This window comes from Sylvia atricapilla, chromosome 6 (genome assembly GCF_009819655.1).
Source record: "Sylvia atricapilla isolate bSylAtr1 chromosome 6, bSylAtr1.pri, whole genome shotgun sequence".
NCBI classification, from domain to species: Eukaryota; Metazoa; Chordata; class Aves; order Passeriformes; family Sylviidae; genus Sylvia; species Sylvia atricapilla.
The window spans coordinates 14,369,026-14,387,373 of record NC_089145.1 but is presented as its reverse complement, the minus strand read 5'-3'; the positions used below and the strand labels follow the sequence as shown (position 1 = coordinate 14,387,373).

General features: G+C 40.7%; 1 protein-coding gene across 1 annotated transcript; it reads left to right on the top strand.

The window, feature by feature from the left end:
- Positions 1 to 4,499: 4,499 nt before the first annotated feature.
- Positions 4,500 to 18,269, top strand: UEVLD (UEV and lactate/malate dehyrogenase domains). The gene is made up of 12 exons (XM_066320863.1): positions 4,500 to 4,546; positions 6,320 to 6,404; positions 7,051 to 7,113; positions 7,837 to 8,000; positions 8,870 to 9,005; positions 9,434 to 9,555; positions 10,156 to 10,261; positions 12,010 to 12,180; positions 12,929 to 13,102; positions 13,371 to 13,455; positions 14,066 to 14,189; positions 15,968 to 18,269. Exons 1-12 carry the CDS (start codon positions 4,511 to 4,513, stop codon positions 16,130 to 16,132), a joined length of 1,431 nt encoding a protein of 476 aa, XP_066176960.1. The 5' UTR covers positions 4,500 to 4,510; the 3' UTR covers positions 16,133 to 18,269.
- Positions 18,270 to 18,348: the final 79 nt, after the last annotated feature.

The window sequence follows — 18,348 nt, the reverse complement described above, 5'->3', positions numbered from 1 at the left end:
AGTTCCTCTGTTTAGCTCTTCATTGGGTTTTACCTACATTCTTCTCCCTCCACTGGCAAATTCATGTTTGTTTGGGTTTTTTTTGTATCATGGATATAACTTTCTCAACATTCCTTGCTTGAGAACAGGCTTGTGTCTGATGCCATGTCTCATTCTCTGTGTCTGAAAGTTGATGGCAATCAATTTAAAGAATAAAGAGTTTTAGTTGGGGTTTTTTTGTTGAAGGAGTTAACTTGATTCTGATTTGAAAAACACTTGAGTGTAGAGCTCCAGGTTCTATAGTGTGTGGAAATAGCTGAACACCTCTCTGTGGACACACAGAGTACAAAAGGCTGTTTGAGTGCCTTATGTGCACTTCTCCATGTATTAAACCTCTCTTGTGGATTTCTTCAAGAAGTAAGTAGCTTCCTTGAATGATGGAACTAAGGATATGTGATGTTTGTTGTGGATCTGTCCTCAGCTCCCTCTTACATAAGGCAGTAATTTTCCCTGCCACCTTCTTCCAGCCCTTGTGTTGTATGGATACCCTGTGGTACTTACACACGTTCAATATGTCCAGATTTGACCAGAGAAACGTGTATGTTACAGCAGAGCATCTGTAGATTCAAGTGTTGCTCTGTAGCTGATGAATAACAATGATTACAATTAATTTTGGACAGGAGGGGCACTTTATCTGGTTTTTGATGTGTACAGAATGTGTAGGAAGGGTTTCTGAGACCTCCACGGTGGTGTCAAATGTGACTGTAAATGACATGTAGACAGGCACCCACTCCCACAAGGTGAGTGTTGAGAGTTCAAGCAGAACTCATGTTCATGTGCTGCTTTTCTCACCCTCTTTCCCAGCCACAAGGGGCAGCAACCCCTTTATTAGCCTGGCTTCTTCAGTTTCTTAGCCTGGCACAGCTTGCCAGCTGTGTACAAAGGGAAGGTGGCAATGGCAGCACATGATGTGGCCCAGGCCTACGGGGAGCCCTGTTTACAAGCACTGTGAGATGCTGATGCTGGCAGGAGAATATAACTATTTTGTGGAAAGCCTTTTCACTGTCTTTACAGTTGGCAATGAGGGCTGATGTACTCACAGCTGCTGGCTGCAATCCAGCCTTGGCTGGTTGTGCTTTGAAAGCGATTGTTACAACATATAAAATGGTCCCAGTGTAGATCACACACATGGGTGGCTTGCTGGTTGTTCAGAACAAAGGGGAACATTGTGATAAATAATGCTCTTAGTCATAATATTCCCAGAGCTGAAGGTGGTTTGGGTTTTGTTAGGAAGCTGTCTCCTGCCACTTGGGGTTGATCTGTATTTATTTCCCAGTCTCTGGTATCTGGGATGATCACTTGAGTATATTTGAGAAGTGCAAATTTTTCCCATAGCATTTAATATTTACAAGTTGGACTTGTAATTTCCATTCCATTACTCTTAAGTTAATTTAGATAGCTTGTAGCATTGCATGATTTTCTCCACTGGAGAAAATCCTTTAAAATTATTCCTGGATTGTAGTTTCTTGTTGTTGAGAATCTTTTCCCTTGGCTTTGCTCTAAGCCAGCATCCCAATAGGTACAGGCTGTTCACAGGCAGAATAATGAGACTAATGATTAGAGTATGAAAGCTTGAGGCTGTAAAAAAAAAAGTCATTTTCCTGTTGTGTGGAGCTGAATAAAATTCCAAAGCCCTATGCTGCAAGACAAGATCCATGTCACCCCAAGACTGTCATTTTGCTTTGCCCCTCTCCCTTAGCACTTGAGAAATTGCAGTCTATTTTCTGTTTCATTATCCATCTTAACTTTTCTACCAAGTCTCAAAGAAAACATCTCGGTCAGGAAGATCTGTACTGCTGGCAAAATGCTGGGTTTTAATACAAAAAGTGACCTTTTATGCAGTGAGGAGTTGTAATAATACAAGAGCTGGATGTATTGCTTGATAAATCCCAGCTTGGGAGAATTTCCATACCTTGTTTGGTAAGAATATATGCAAAATTCTATGGCTTCATTTGGAAAGAGTGATGGGGCAGAGGAACTACTAGAGGGTACAGGGGGTAGTAAAGGCTGTGTGTTAGCCTGCTAGCAAGATGTTTCATTACCTAGAGATTAGTTCCAATACTCTGTTGATGTAATGCAGGGTTATTCATTGCAGATGATATTTAGAGAAGATTTTGAGTCAGAGGGCACAGACCCAGCTTGGAACTGAAATGGGTTTGAACAGTGAGTACTAAGAAATTTGAATCTGTAGTTTGGGTGGAAGCTTAGTCAAGGGTAACTTCCAGAAACACTAGTACCAGTAGCAGTGTGTCACTGCCATGGGGATGTGATCACTGTCCTGGTTGCAATGATTGTTTTGCAGCCATGAACACAGATTTTAAATAGGTTTCCAAACATCAAACTTACTAATAACTGTAAATCTCTATCACACCGTCACAGTTGTTTTTACTGTGAAATAAGAAGAAATAAAAATTTAGACGCTTGAGATTAAAATTTTAAAAGGAATGTGTTATTCTCAAACGTTAGTCTATGCTAAGACCTTTGTGCAACAAAATTATTTTCAAATTATCTCTTAAAAGGTTTAGACAGTTTAACTGAAGAGATACTATGCTTGCTGGGCAGATGATGTGTAGCACTTGCTGAAATCTGCAATGCCAATTCCTGAAGGATTATCTTGTGCTACTTTCCAAACTGAATGCTGAAGCTGTAACATCCTTCATTACATCACACACAACAATTTCAGCACAGAAGCAGAATCAGCATCATTGAACATTATGTATGATGGAGAAGCTCAATGAAGGTTGTTCTAAACCTATTTATTTTCTGCTATGGCTGTATCAACAACCTGTGCTCTTAGTTGCTGTCTGTTTCAGGCCTCATATCAGTGAGGGAGAAAAAAAAATGGTATGAGCTTTCTAAAGATCTTGCTCCTTGTAAAAACGTGCTGCTATCATGCTTGGTCTGTTCTGTCTGTTTTCTGGTCAGTTAGGGGAATAGAACTGTCATTTGTCACCATTTACCTTGCTGAGCCCACTGTGTTTTCCACTGAATTGGCCATCAGACTTGCATGGCCCACTTTCCAAAAGGCAGTTTTCTGGTCTCTGTGCTGTGTGGCAGGGAGGCTTAAAAAAGATGAGACTAATGTAGGGAAATAAATTCTCAGCAGGTTTGTATTTACATACTTGTAATTCCATAAAATTGCAAATCAGTTTTGATGCTGTCAACACAGGGGGAAGAAATCCCTGCATCCCTATAATATCTGTGTGTGGGCACAAGGATGGTGAAGGGTCTGGAGGGGAAGCTGTAGAAGGGGACGAGGTCACTTGGCTTGTTCATCCTGAAGGAGACTGAGAGGAGACATCATTGCAATTACAGCTTCCTCATGTAGGGAAGCAGCCCTTTCTGTGGTGACCAGTGAAGGGACTTGGGGAAGTGGCATGACATTGTCAGGGGAGGTTTAGGTTGGGTATTGAGACATTAATTTTGAAGAATTAAGGACTTTAGTTAAACTAGATATTGCTGTGGTGAGATAGATAAACTTCCCTTTGTTAACAGAAGCCGGACTTAAGGAACTGATAAATCCTGAGGCCTGTCAACTTATGTTTGTGGTTTCTGACTGATCAATAGACTCCAAGAATACAATATAATCATAAATCAAACGGTGTTGGAAAAACAGGATTCAGTTGTCACGCAAAACTAAAAGGTTAAAAAGTCAAACCAAAGAAGACCCATCTTACTTCATCATTTTGAGACCCTGCCCCATAAGAAGGACCACTGATCCATTTCAAAGGACAAACTACACATGCTTAATAGCTTTTTGGCTAATTACCATACAAAGCGAGGACTGGGATGTACCAAGTTATGAATATGCATTTGTGTTTTGGGTACTCAATACTCCTGTACATAAAAAGACCCTGTGACCATCTGTGAGGCGCACGTGTGTATTTGGGAGCTATCCCGCACGCTGCCCAGCATTGTACTAAACATACACTTTCTAACTTTAAACTAGAGTTTAAAATTAGACAGTGTATGTCTGTCATAGTTGAATATCGGTATTAGATCACTATCCATATTTTTTTAATAATTCAATCTCAGGAAAAGGTTCTTTACCCTGAGGTGGCTGGGCACTGGGACAGGCTCCCGGGGCAGTGGTGACACACCGGGCCCGACAGAGCTCAAGAAGCGTTTGGACAATGCTCCCAAGCACACGGTGACTGTCGGGGTGTCCTGTGCAGGGTCTGGAGCCGGGCACCGCCATCCTGGTGGGTCTCTTCCAACTCTGCATACTTAGTGATTCTATGAACAACATCTTGACTTACTGCATCCTTAAAGCTTGTTCATTCACGGATGTCCTTGACTGGACGCTGACTGCTGCCTCTTCATCTGTCTAGCTCCCCTTCCCTGCTAGTGAGGCTGGCAAGCACAACGCGAAAGCACATCCCGGTTTTCGGCTCTGCCGACACTCCCCGTGTCCCGCCCGCCGCGCTGAGGGCGGCGCTGCCCGCGCGGGGCCGGCCGGGAAGGCGCCGCCATGGCGGAGGAGGCGCTGCGGAGGCAGCTGGGCAAGGTGCGCGCGCCCGCGGGGAGGGGAGGGGGCGCGCGGCGGCGCTGAGGGGACGGCGGGGGCGGAGGGCAGAGAGCCGGGCAGAGCCGGGCCGGGCAGAGCCGGGCCGGGCAGAGCCGAGCCGGGCAGAGAGCCGGGCAGAGCCGAGCCGGGCAGAGCCCAGCCGGGCAGAGAGCCGGGCAGAGCCGAGCCGGGCAGAGCCCCGGGCAGAGCCGAGCCGGGCAGAGCCCAGCCGGGCAGAGCCGGGCCGGGCGGCGGGTCTGGGGGCGGCTGCCGGGATCCCACCCCGTCCCTTCTCGTCCCGTTCTCTCACACCGCGGGGGCTGCGCTGTCCCGCTGCAGCCGAGCCTTAAGTTGCACCACGCATCAGTTTACCCCCGATTCACGCCGTGCCTCACGACTGGAACCTTACTCTTCTCTCATCAGAAATTGATAACTTTTTTTTTTTTTTTTTTTTTTTTTTTTTTTTTTTTTTTTTTTCCCTGGTGGCATTCCCCGCCTTCGCGCTTCCACGCTTTAGGAGCACGGACCCGTTGTTGTAGCATCCCTCTGAGCGTTTTCATTTCCATGTGTGAAACAGCTGGGCGTATTTTAGCTTTGGGCATGCCACATAACTCTGAGTGCAAAATGAGGAAGGTCTGCATCTGAGTCACCTCGTAAATCCTGTGATCTTTAGAGGAGGACAAGCGACTTGATAGGAATGCCTCGGTTTGTGTTACGAATAGAAGGAGGCCGGCTGGGGAAGGATGACTTTGGTTTCGAAACCAGATGTATCAATGCCTTCAAAAAAAAATGTCAAAAGTTGTGTAGACATTCATAATTAAGGAATATTGGAACTTTTAATTTTTTTCTTTTTCTGCATGACTATGCAGAATCCAGCGATGGGGAGAAGCTGACTAAAAGATGTTTCTTGTCAGCAGCTCTGTGTTTCCGTGCAGACAGTAGAAAATAACCGTGCCATGCCCTTAGCTGTCACATTGCTGCCGGAGTGACAGACTGAAGAGAAACTCGATTTTAGCTACTGTTTTGTGGCAATTATTCCAGGGCAGCGAGCAGCTCTTTAAGCACTGTCAGGCAGCAGTTTTGTTTGCTTAGGCAAAAAACAAGCACCAGGTTTCCTAGATGAGAGGCAGAGGCTCTAATCTAGGAAGTGGAAAATACTCCTTGTAGCTTTGGGATGTGGGAGGATGCAAATCTGTTGGAAGTTCAGGTATTGGAATGTCTGGGACAGTCTCAATGAAGCAGCAGTGATTCATTTTCCCAGCTCTCAAGGACAGCTTAAAATGAAAAAAAAAAAAAATATTCCCAGAAGCTAATTACTTATACATTTGACGTGTTTCTGGAAAGCAACATCTTGGTAAACTCTTCTAAAATGTGTGCTGGTGGATCTGAGTTTACCTGTATCAGTAAGAAAATAACCTCCTTTTTCCAAGAGGTTCCTATGTTTATGTTCTTTTTTAATGTGTGCAGAGGAGACTCAGTTTTACTAAGCTTCTGCTCACACAGCTGTGAGGAGAAAGAAATGGTATATGAGGAGTGGTGTTCAGAATTTCAGAACTCTTATGTAGTAACAGCAGACCCGCAATGGGCATCAAAGCTTTTTTGTAATCAATTCTTTTTGATAATTTATTTCGCATCAAAACTGTTTATAATATTAGAAGTAATTATTACCTTCCCCTTCTTGTGTTTCTGCCTTCTGTAGTGTCCTTTTCCTTATCTCTTGTATAAAGCCTTTGAAGTGAAACTTTTTTCTCTATTTTTTCTCCCCTTTACCAGTATAAGTTCAGAGACCTGACCATAGAAGAGCTGAAGAATGTTAGCAAGACCTACCCCAACTTCACATTCTCCATGAACACATACAGTAAGAAATTATATAGTTACTCTGAACTGTTTGTGGGGATTATTTGTCATAAATGCAGACTGTGTATAATAGAATGTATTTCTGTTGTGTTTCTGTCTTTATGTTGACTTGCAGTGAAATTTCTCATGCCATGTGACTGTTCCTGAATGCTATTCCAGGGATTAATACATATAAAAAACTCAGCAACTCACTTACCTCATCTTACTTCAACTTTTCAGTAGTTATTGAAGACTTTAAATTTTTATAAGTCTTATATAAGGCCTTAAATTCTTTATATGTAACACCATTTCCCCCATAATTCATTATTGCATTGAAAGTATTTTGAAAGTGTCTTTAGCTTATAGAGTGTGGCTTCTAGAATTCCTCAGCCTGACTGGAAATTGCCACAGCATCAGAATTACCCAGGAACAAGGGGCTATCAGACTAATGATGTGCTTAATTGTACCAATGCAATTTTTGTTAAAATTTCATTAGGGAAATATTTTAAAATGTGGAGGGGGATCTTATTAATATTCTAGTCTTGCTTCTTCCAGGAGGACTGTATTTGATTGCTAAAGAAAAATCACTGTTGAATATTTGTAGTTGTGGATGGGATTGCTTTGAAAGGAATTGATTGGGTTTTTTTTAAATTGCATTTTAATTTCAGCCTTCAAGGATGGATCCCAGAAAGACCTCCTGAATTTTAGTGGCACTATTCCAGTGAAATATGGTAAGATAAATCAAATGTAATTTTCTTGCCAGTTACGACTCTAAATGTAAAATGTGTTGGGTGTTGCCTCCTACCAGTTCACTGTGCAATGTCTTCAAAGGGGACAAGAAAATATTTTGTTTGAATTGGCAGAAGTCATCTTCTACTGCACAAACAAGTGCACAGATGCTGAAATGAGGTGTTTTTAATTAAGTAAATTAAGTATTTAGAAAGTGGTGTCGTTTGAGACCATGTTGGCAAACACTTTTGGTGCTAATGGAGCTTGTGTGAACTCTCTGAGACCTGCACTTGTACAGACAGTGTCCAGAAATAACTTATAGGCAATTTTTTATTTTCAGCTTAAGGCCTTTGAAGCTCTTTATAGATGCTTTTATTTTCAGCTTAAGGCCTTAAGGTTTTTATAGATGCTTTTTTGCACTAGGTGTTAAGTCATAAAATAAGTACGAAATATATATATATATATATATGTCTCTGAAACTTTTCTGTGCTGGGAAAAGGTTGGCTGAGAGAGGTATATATAAATATATAAAAAGGCACAATCAGCAGCACTTCAGGTTGATCTGGTTTTATTATTATCCTAAGTAACAGAAATATTTTCCAATGTGAATCTGGAAGTGATCTGTCAGGCTTTTTTCCTTTGTTATTACAAAGTGTGAATTACATGACAAGTGACTGGTGCCTCTTCTCGGTGCAGAAGTTAATGATGGCTTTTGTGTTGAACAGGGACTTGCTACAACATACCAGTTTGCCTGTGGATCCTGGATTCTCATCCCTTTGCTCCCCCCATCTGTTTCCTGAAGCCCACGGCGAACATGGGCATCGCAGTGGGGAGACACGTGGATGCGCGGGGCAGGATTTATCTGCCCTACCTGCACAACTGGAGCCATGTAAGAGGTGGAGTGGCTGATGGGAGGGAGGCATTTGGGAGCACTGCCTGGTATCCCGTGGAGCTTTCCAGCAGTCTGAGGCTTGTAAAGGCAGTTGGAAGCGATTTTAACAAAAAAAAAAAAAAAAAAAAAAAAAAGGGACTGATTCTTTACAAAGTAATGTGAACCTCACGATACTTTGTTGCATTGAATAGTGAGACCAATTGAGTATCCCCCAGGGAAGTTCAGTGGAAGTTTCTGCCTTTTGGGTATGTCTCTTTTGGCAGAACTCTGAAGCATCACAGAGATTCAAAAGTCAATGCTGTTGCTAAATTATTTTATGCACTGTATTAAGTTACTCACTTAAATATGACTGCTAAGCCAGTAAGAATTATTTAATGAATGCCAGCTTTTTGAAATGAATGGGCTGTATTTTATATTATTGATATAGAAATTCTTAAGGGAACTTCTGCTGACTTTACAGTGTGTTTTGCCTGGAGGAGGACTGATTTGCCAGAACTCTGGACAGTTGAGCTCATCTAAGAAGACTGAACTAACTTCTCTTTAGCTAGGATTTGTCCCTTTTATAATACTGGATGTGACTGTATCAAAGGCTTCCATATATTCATGGGTGCCGTCAAAAACTACTAGCACTGGTAATTTCAATTTTAGAACTCCTTTGGTTAAATTCCTTTTAATTCATACTCCTGTTTGGAAAGTATCTCCTCAAAGTGATGCTTTTCTCTCCCTTATGGGCTTGTGTAAATGTTGAGAGTGCCAGTATTTATAATTTGATTAAATTTTGTATGGCTCTGGCAGTTCACAGCTGATACCACTATATGAAATAGCTGTTCAGCTGTTTTGTCTTCTGTTTGTCTGCTGTATTTCAGCCTAAATCAACTCTCATTGGACTAATCAAGGAAATGATTGCAAAGTTTGAGGAAGAGCTGCCTTTGTACTCACTGTCATCTTCTGATGCAGCCAGGCAATCAGAACTTCTCTCCTATATTGCAAAGATTACTGAAGGTGGGGATGTTTTCATGGATTTGTTTCTAATATTCTTATAAAAGATACACAGTTATTGTCATTGCTTGATGTCACAAAGAAACCTACATGGTTTATAATTTGCAAATTTTATGGCCATAGTCTGTATGCACACCTATAACAGCAGTGAAGGGAGTGTTGGTTTTGTGGTGTTAGTGTTTAGCTTCTTGCTATTGTCATGTTCATCTATTTCTACTTAGTGAAAAAACATTCCTGTCTAGAGAGGAGTATTTGTTTCACACCTTGCAAGTTGTGATGGATTTTCTGTGGGCAGTCTTGACTGCTGTTTTGAAAAAGTCCACGTAACTTGACTTAACTGTGGCACAACCATGATCCTTTATGAAGCAGCAGTACTGGTATTGATACAGTGTGGATCAGCAGCTAAGTTTGTGGTTTTCTTTTAATTGCAGGAGAGACTGACATGAAATCAAGGAATAAAACTGGAGGCAGAAATGAAGGATGTTTTAACAAAATTACTGTTGTTGGAGCTGGAGAACTTGGCATTGCATGTGTACTAGCAGTTGCAGCAAAGGTATATAAATATTAAAAATAGCAAGAGGCCTGTAAGAAAGAGGATTCCAGTCTAGTTCTTAATATCTGACACTAAGGAATACCTCATCAGTTTTAACAACTGTCACTGCTGAGGTCATCTGTCTCTTCAGTTAACTTATGGACACACAGAGGTGTTAGTTTTCTGCTCTGGTTCCTCAGTCAGCTTTTTTAATTCAAAGGGTTGAATATTGAATTCACTTACTTTGAAAATCCTTAAAGGATTCTTGTCTCAGCAGTAGCCTCTTACAACTGGCATCTATCTCCTGGTTCTCTGGAGAAGGATAGTCTGCAGATGGGCTGTACTTCATCGTAGCTGTATGTTAGACACAGCAGTAATGTCAGCATTTCTGACTTCCCAGAGATAGCTTTGTCAGTTGTTTGTTGGTTTTGTAATGTGTTTTTTTCCAATTAGACTTCCTAAACTAAATCCTTTTCCTTGTGATTTGGCTGTAATTTTTTTTTATTTGTACGTAGTATAGCAAACAATGAAATGGAGGAATTTCGGGTTTTATTCCTCACTCCTACAAGAAGAAGTTTTGATTTGGTTTATTATTGATCTGTATTATTTTTATTCATACAGGATGTTGCAGACAAGGTGGTTCTTTTGGATCTTTCTGAAGGTGCAGCAAAAGGAGGGGCCATGGATTTGGAGATTTTTGCTGTGCCAAATGTGGAGGTCAGCAAAGGTATGAGATGTTGTTTCTGGAACAGGAGTGGGTGCTGTACTGTGTGTGCTTGTGCTCTTTTTAACAAGAACAGGACACCTGGGGAGATACAGTGGCACACAGGCTGTCCTTTTTTAAAAGTCTGTACTTGCAGGTGAGAGGATAATGCTGAAATTGGACTCATGCAGAAATACAGAGAAGCCAAACTAGAACTTTTGTGTCATGGGCAGAGAGAGGGAGGGAGAGAAGGGGGAAAAAATATTTGCAATTATTGAAATTAGTGGAAGGAATTATTGAAGGCTGTGGAAGGAATTAGTGAAGCAGTGTTCAGAAGGCTGACAAATAAAGGTGTTTCTCAAGGTGCTGCTTTCCTGGCTTGATGTTCATTAAGCATGGACATGGGCAGTAGTGAGTCCTTAATCTCTATCACTGCCTACTCAAACAATGAGTTCTGAATAACCTTGTCCTCAGTCAGCTATGAGCATACAACTCAACAGAGTCACTGCCATGTCTCTGTAATTAGTGATCAGTTACAGCCTTTGATGGTCTTTGATGGTTGCAGAGGTTGAGGCCATGCAGCTCAGAAGTTTTTTCCACAGGGAGAGCTGGAACTGAATTGAGTAGCATTCTTCCTTGCTTATGTGTCATATTTCCATGTCCTTGCACCCTTTGCAAGATGAAATGAGGGGTTTTCTTGTGCTTGCTTCTCTTTGAATTTATCTTATTTTGGGGACAGGGACTTGTTCTGTTTCTACCAGGCAGCGTTGTGGCTTATTCTGCTTTTTCAGGCTTATTACCTGGCATTGCCTGCTGTACATTCTTTGATCTTATCTTGCAGGTTTTACTGCTAGCAAACCTTTTGCTGTTGCTGGCTGTGCAACTGTACCACAAATCTGTTTGTGCCTCTTGTATGTTTGCATTTAGCTGTGGTATAAGAAGCTTGATAGTGTTACAGTACTACAGAATGTTTGTATGCTGTCACCTGCTGTTTTAGTATGCTTATATCTAAGTTTGGGGCAAGCTGGTATTAATTGTATCCTGTTTAGTATGGTTTTAATTTGTCAGTGCATTAGACCTCTGATTTGGCTTCAGCTGTTTCCAAAAGTGGTGCAACAGAAAGAAGAATCACCCTATTTCTCGTCTAGGCTGATCACCTGTGTAGCACTCAGATACTCAGAGATACCTGCTCAAGGCACCTTTGACTTACAGATTCATGCAGCAAGTGTGGTTGTGTGTTTCTTTGGGCTGATAAATACAATTTGTCTTTATTTGAGTTAATGAACAGACTTTTGGAGTGCCTTTCATGGTTGTCTACATGCCCTTGATTGAGGTATAAGATCAAAAATTATAGAAGAAAACTCAGATAAAGGAGGAAAAGTCTTTCCCCTTCTTTAACAGTTGGAATAAAAGTTAAGGAGCCTTTTCATGGATATTTTTTTCTTTCTTGCCTAGAAAAGTTGGAAAAGTTTATCTGTCAAAGCTGTCTCGATGTTTTCTGGTCTCTGTTCTGTAACCTTGGACGAATTGTAGTCTGCCTTTTGTGTTTGGCACCTATAGAACAGGAAAGTAGCTCTGTGGGAGAGCTGTGTTCTGTAGGTGCTGTGGAATTGCCCCAGATTCCATACTGGGGGATATGAGGGGGACAGGAGGCAAAGAATCCCCAATTAAGCTGGATGCTGTAGTTCAGCCTTTAGAACAGCTCTCGGTTTTGCATCCAAAACTCAATAGAATGACATAAATTTTAAAATGTGTTTTCTTTATATTCTCAGATTTTTCTGCTTCAGCTGATTCCAAAGTTGTGGTGCTTACAGTTAATTCTCTGGGCAATGCTCAGACTTACCTCGATGTCATACAAAGCAATGTGGATTTGTTCAGAGGAATTATTCCAGCAGTATCCCACTACAGTCAGAATGCTGTTCTCCTTGTTGCTTCTCATCCAGGTATGCTGGCACTCTGCATAATTTTCTGTGCATCACTTGGCTTTTTCTCTGACCTGTTTTAAAAATATGTAACTGCTGAATACACCTGGTTAGTCAAAAATTCTTGCTACTCTGAAAGATGTTTTCCTTTTCAGCTTTGAGCAGAACACTGTGAGGGTTTTTTCTTTACTGTTACCAAGATAAAAGAAAATAGTGTACTTTGTTTTGTGTAACAGGTATGTATTTCTGTATGTTTCTGTGCTTAGTTCCAAAGTGTGTCTACATCATTAGCATCCATTGGCTGTTGTCTTGTCAGTTGTGAGTTTTATGTGCAGGAAGGATAGATCCCTGTGTATTATGTGCCATAGGATCACACTTACAGGCTACTCCTATACAAAGGATAGCAATAATAGTAAATATTGCAGCTAGAGTTTGGTGGAAAGTTTAAGTTTCCAGGTCAGTGGTGCTGTGAGTTTAAGACAAAGCAAACTCACTACTTAGAAAAGGGAAAGAAGTGTGAGCCTCTATCCTGTAATACATTGGAAGAAAGCTCTTCTTACTCTCTTACCATTATTGGTCTTATTTTTTCACTTCTTCCCCACCTGACTTTGTGTTTTAGGTTGAAATAAGCTACCAATATGTTCTTACCTGCTTATGCCTTTTCTAAAGTAAAGTCCATTGTTTTTCATCATGATGATTCATAATTTGCAGTTGAGTTGAATTTTGAGTGGTCCTTCATTGGCAACTATGTTTTTTCTTGGACATTTAGTTGAAGTGATGACATTTGTGTCCTGGAAGCTGAGCTCATTTCCCAAAAGCAGAGTAATTGGAGTAGGTGCCAACCTTGATTCAGAGAGACTTCAGTACATTCTGACCAACCTTTTGAAAGCAGAGGTGCTGGCAAAAGATGCCTGGGTTGTTGGTGAGCAAGGGGAAGACAAAGGTAAAGTGGTGCTTTATTATGACTGTGAGCATGTAATGTCTTGGCAGTGCCAAAGTAACTGAATAATGAAAGAATAATTGAGAAAAGTAATAAGAAGAGTGGTAAAGTCTCAGAATAATGGCTTTAAGTAATGCAGATTTGGGGTACTAAAGTCTGTAGACCTGGAGTAGTAGCAAAAGTATTTGTCACAGGAAGAAAAAAAATCAAAAATCAAAATAAACTACAACCTCAAATGCTTTTTTTTTTTTTTTTGGTTGTTTCTATTTAGTACCATCATGGACCAGATGTAATGTAGTTGCAAATCCAACAGAAGCAATGGCTGCTCATAACTCAAGGGAACAGGTGGCTAACAGGTAGCACCATTTAACCTTTTCTTTTCCTTCATGTTTAGACACTTGATGTTTACATGTTCTTCAGCTCTTGATGAAGTGGGGGAGGCTTGCTCTAAAATGTTCATACATTGAATTCAAAGGAAACTGTAGGTCAAGTTGTCATTCACTTTTATGGATATGGGCACTATTTTGTGAAATTCTTACTAACGTTGTGCCTGTGGCAATGTGAGGAGACACCACAATATAAAGCAGAATATCAGAGCTCTTTGACTGTATATTTTAAAAAAAGACTAGACAAACCTTCTGGCCCACTCTTCTCAGAGCTTGTGTTGGAAGCATTTGCTTCAAAGTAAAGCATCAGTTTGAATTTAGCTGATTTAATTATCAGTTACACCTCTTGACATAAAAGAGAATTGTTACAAATGTAGAGAAAAAATATTGTTAAGAAATTCTTTTCAGCAATTCTTTATTCCATTGTGTTGTTTCCCAAAACAGAGAATCATATTTTTACAGTACACTCTACAAGATAAGGTACATTTAAACCTGTATTTTGGGTTTTACATAAAAACCAAAATAAGAGTAATTACAATCTAAACATCATGTTTTTCTCCTTTTCCTGGTTTATGTATAGAGCTATGGAAGTCCTAAAGGGAAAAGGTCAGAGATCTTGGTCTGTTGGGCTCTCAGTTGCTGATTTGGCTGACAGCATTGTGAAAGATAAAAGAAAGGTTCATTCTGTATCTACTCTGGCAAAGGTAAATGTGATTTGGTTGGCACTGTCATTATATTATTTATACCAGAAATAGCCATTAATTTTAGCAGCACAGACATCTCAGTGTTCTGAACTGGTGCTACTGCCATTGCTTTCTTCCAACAACAGCTCTCAATTCCAGTCCAAAAATGGGCAAAAATCACTCAATCTGAAACCAATATTAAAAGTGGATTATTCTCCAAAAAAATACAAGTCCAGAGAGAAAGTACATTTAAGGTTGTTACCCAGAACCCCTGGAATAGCTGGATTTGGCAAATGAAACAGGTGTTATAGTTTCAGAGTGTTCAGCATTGAATTTAGACTTTTTTTTTAGGGGCCAAAAGAATTTTGTATCTTTTCTGAAAGTATAAAATGCATTTTCTGCTAGTATTTTATTTGATTAACTTTGAAACAGCTGTTTCTTTTTTGCTCCTTAGTTCTTTCCTTAAGAGGAGAAGATTATGAAGCAATAGTTAACTTAAAATTGTAGACTGAATTTTGTTTGAAGTTTCTCCAAAGAGGCTTCACTAAAGCATTAGGTCATTCCATGTGAGGAGAGAACCCGTGTAGAAACATTTATTTGTCACTTCAATTTAGACCCTTCAGAAGGACAATTTGCATGTCCCTGTGCAGAGAAGTTGAGCTGGCTGCTTATTTTATTGAGTACAAGGATGTACCTAATTAAATCATTATGTTTCAAGTGAAGTTTTTAATCATTCCTGAACTAAATATAAATACAGAGGAATGACAAGTCTGTTAAAGTATCTATAGAATGTAAAATTTCCCAGATTTCAAAAATAAACACAATCTACAGTATAAATTTGAATTATAAGGATACAGGTTTGATGAATTCTTTTGCAGAATCTGAATGAGATTTGAAAAATTTTCCGCAGTTCTTCGGCTGCATTATTTAATTTATTTTGTTCAGTCCTAAAAGAACTAATGATACTGTACTATGAAGTGTCCCTGCTTGTTCTAGCTAAGAAATGGTGTTTAGTGGTATAAACTTTGTCTGCATTACAGAGATCTGTCTGTCTTTCTTGGAAAAATTCCCCACATTGTTAGCATTGAAACACATAGTCACAGAATGATTACATGCAGATGCTTTTATTGAAGAGCTCTAGGAATCAGGGGTACAGGGTACAAACCCAAATCTGACTCCAACATGGATTCCAGATGGACATGTTTTTATATCCTTTCATTATACAACTATATATAATTATTAAACCCATGTTGTTCTGTTGTATACATTGATCTTATCCAAGCATGAATTCTTGTAGTTTTCATCACGCCAACCCAAACATCGTTTCTCATTATTCTTGTTACAATTAAAAAATAAATTAAACCAAACAGTCATTATGTTTAACAGTCATATCATTTATCATATGATGATTATGCAGGTGCAGTTTCACATGATCTAGTAAAGACAAAGCCTAACCTCCATTCCCAGGGCCTACCCAGGCCTAACCTTTCTTTCCACGCCCCCTGAATCTATTGTCTACAATTCCCATGATTTTAGAAACAATTTAACCCTATGCTATCAAGGTGTGGCATGGTTCACAAACTTTTATCTGCACAGTAGTATTTTACAGTTTCTATACAGTGACCCACTGCACAGTACCTAAAATAAATGGAATTTGACCTCTCTAAACATGCCATATGTTGAAATATCCTCGCTTAATTAAAATAATTGGGTCATTTTGTGTAGTTGTATGCTTTTGTGTAGCTGCAGCAGAAATAAGTAACTGTGTGTGTGACAGCATTCTTTGTGTGTTGTTTCAGGGGTGTTGCAATATTAACAGTGAAGTATTCTTAAGTCTCCCATGTATTCTTGGAACCAGTGGAGTGATTGAAATGGTCAGACTGGAGGAAGACCCACTGGTGCAAGAGAAACTGCAAAGCAGTGCAGGCTCAATTCATGACCTTCAGCAGCAGCTGAAACTGTAAGGAAGCACAAGGGAAGCCTCAGTGTCTGCTCACTGAAGCTGGAGATCTGCAAGGCCAAAGAGGTTGCTTCATATAGATGGATTTCTGTAGAAAACAGGAAACTTTGTTACTTTACTTTCCAAAAGTGCTTTCTCGGTTTAGGTTTAAATAATTTAATACCGCACTGAACAGTATTTTTTTCTTTGTAAAAGTGCACTTTGGGTGGCCAAAATGAGGCAGGTAACACACAAGAATGTTTTTCCTAAATTCACGTGGCACTTGCCTGTGATTTTTGGCTGCCAGTTATAGCCTGATTCTTGGGCTGCTCTTAGCTCTCTGCGCCTTTTTAGGAGGAATGCTAGAGAGGAGGTTTCCTGTTGCATTGTGCTACTGAGTGTCCCTGAGAGCAGCCTGTGCCTCCAGGCCCAGAGCACTCTGCTAATAAAGAGCTGACCACAAAGGCCAGAGACAGGGAAATCTGAGCCCTATTCAGTGGGTACATCGTGGGTACAGCCTCGAATGTTAGACCAAAGACGAAAATGGACCAGGCAAAAATGGGGCAAGGATCCAGGCTTATATAGCAGATAAAGGGTGTTTTTGAGGGTCAGGGTGCAATAGGGATTGGGAAACATGGTGCAGAGGGGTGGCTGAGAACTGTGGGGACTAATGGGATCACAGGGGTGGAACACTGAGGCAAAATAAACCCAGTGGGAAGGAAGGAATTAACCTTCAAGGGAAGGAACAACATTCTGGCAGGTGTGCATATATGGTAACAGGGTGACATAAACTTAAGAAACCGATGAAACAACAAAACCTAAGAAATACTGACATATCTGCAAGGCCCATGGGAGGAAAGTTTTTCTCACCAGGACTCTAAAGGGTGTCTTTCCACATTTGCCTTGGTCCTCCAGGGTTGAGGCATAGCTACCTTGGGGATAAGCCCCTGGGGCCTTCACACTTACCCAGCTCTGCAGAAATGCCAGCGTGCAGAGCCCACTTGAACCCTTCCTCGTGGCTTTTAAATGCTGTATCTGAGGCTTGTGTACGGAACAGTCACTCCAGCTCCTCAGCCACTGGTTATGCAGTTCCACAGTTCATCTTCCAAGGCTGTAGATGCTCTTTTGTCAATGGATTCCTGGTATTTTGCTATTTACTAAGAGGAACATGATGTTCACAGTATCCTTCAAACCTGAACTGTTGGGTCTGGATTTCTGTTCACACTTATGATGTTGGAAATATTCCAGTCATGACTTGCTTGCTTTTATTTTGTGAGGACATTCAGAACACTAAAGCATCTGCAGTTATCACTACACACACGCAGCACTGGCACAGGGGCTCTTCCTGAATGGGAGGAGCAGGGGTTGGGCTTCAAATAAAGGATAAAATCCAGCAGTTAAATAGCGCAGGAGGATCTGCACATTCAGATCTCAATCCAAAGCCGGCTGGGAGCTTTACGTCAGCCTCAGGAGAAGGCAACAGAACATGTAACCCTCCTCCCTGGAGGCCAAGGATGTGATGAAAAAGCAGGATGTGGATTTGTAGGTGAAAAACAGATGGTTTGGAGATCAATGGGGTTTTTTGGGTTCTAACCTCTTGATTTACTACTGGTAAAAGACTGTGTTCCTCCAGATTGTACCTCAGCATCACATGGCAGGAACAGGGGACTTGGGCTCCACTCCTGTGTGCAGCTTAGGAATGTCATTCCACGTTTACACTTTGAGGGGTGGCTGGTTAAATATTGCTGGGAATTTGTTCCGAGCCAAATAGGATCTGTGGTAGAGCAAAAGATCTGATCCTTTGTGCCTTCCAGTTACGTCTCACAAAGAGCCAGGCATGCAGGGAGTTCTGTGTATACTGATCTCAGAACTAGATTAAAAATAGAAAGAAAAAAACTTCAGTAGTTCAGACCTTTATTTTTATGGGATAGCCGAGTTTCTTTCACTGTAGTGGTAAATGATAGGGCAAAATTAGTGATGGCTGCAGGTAACCAACTTTGCTGCTATATTTTTGAAAAGCTGCACTTTGGGGTTTGGGGTTTTTTCACTTACTTTGGGAAAAAAAAACCACAAACTTCTGGTTTTACATTGCTTTTCATGGTGTTGTTTCTCATCTGTTGAGCATTTATTTTCATGCGAATACTCAAGCTGTTCTTTATTCACTTCGGTGTTTTTGTAATAATTTCAACCTTAAAATCCTGCCAGCTCTTAGACGCGTGTTTTGTGGATAAATCTCACGCT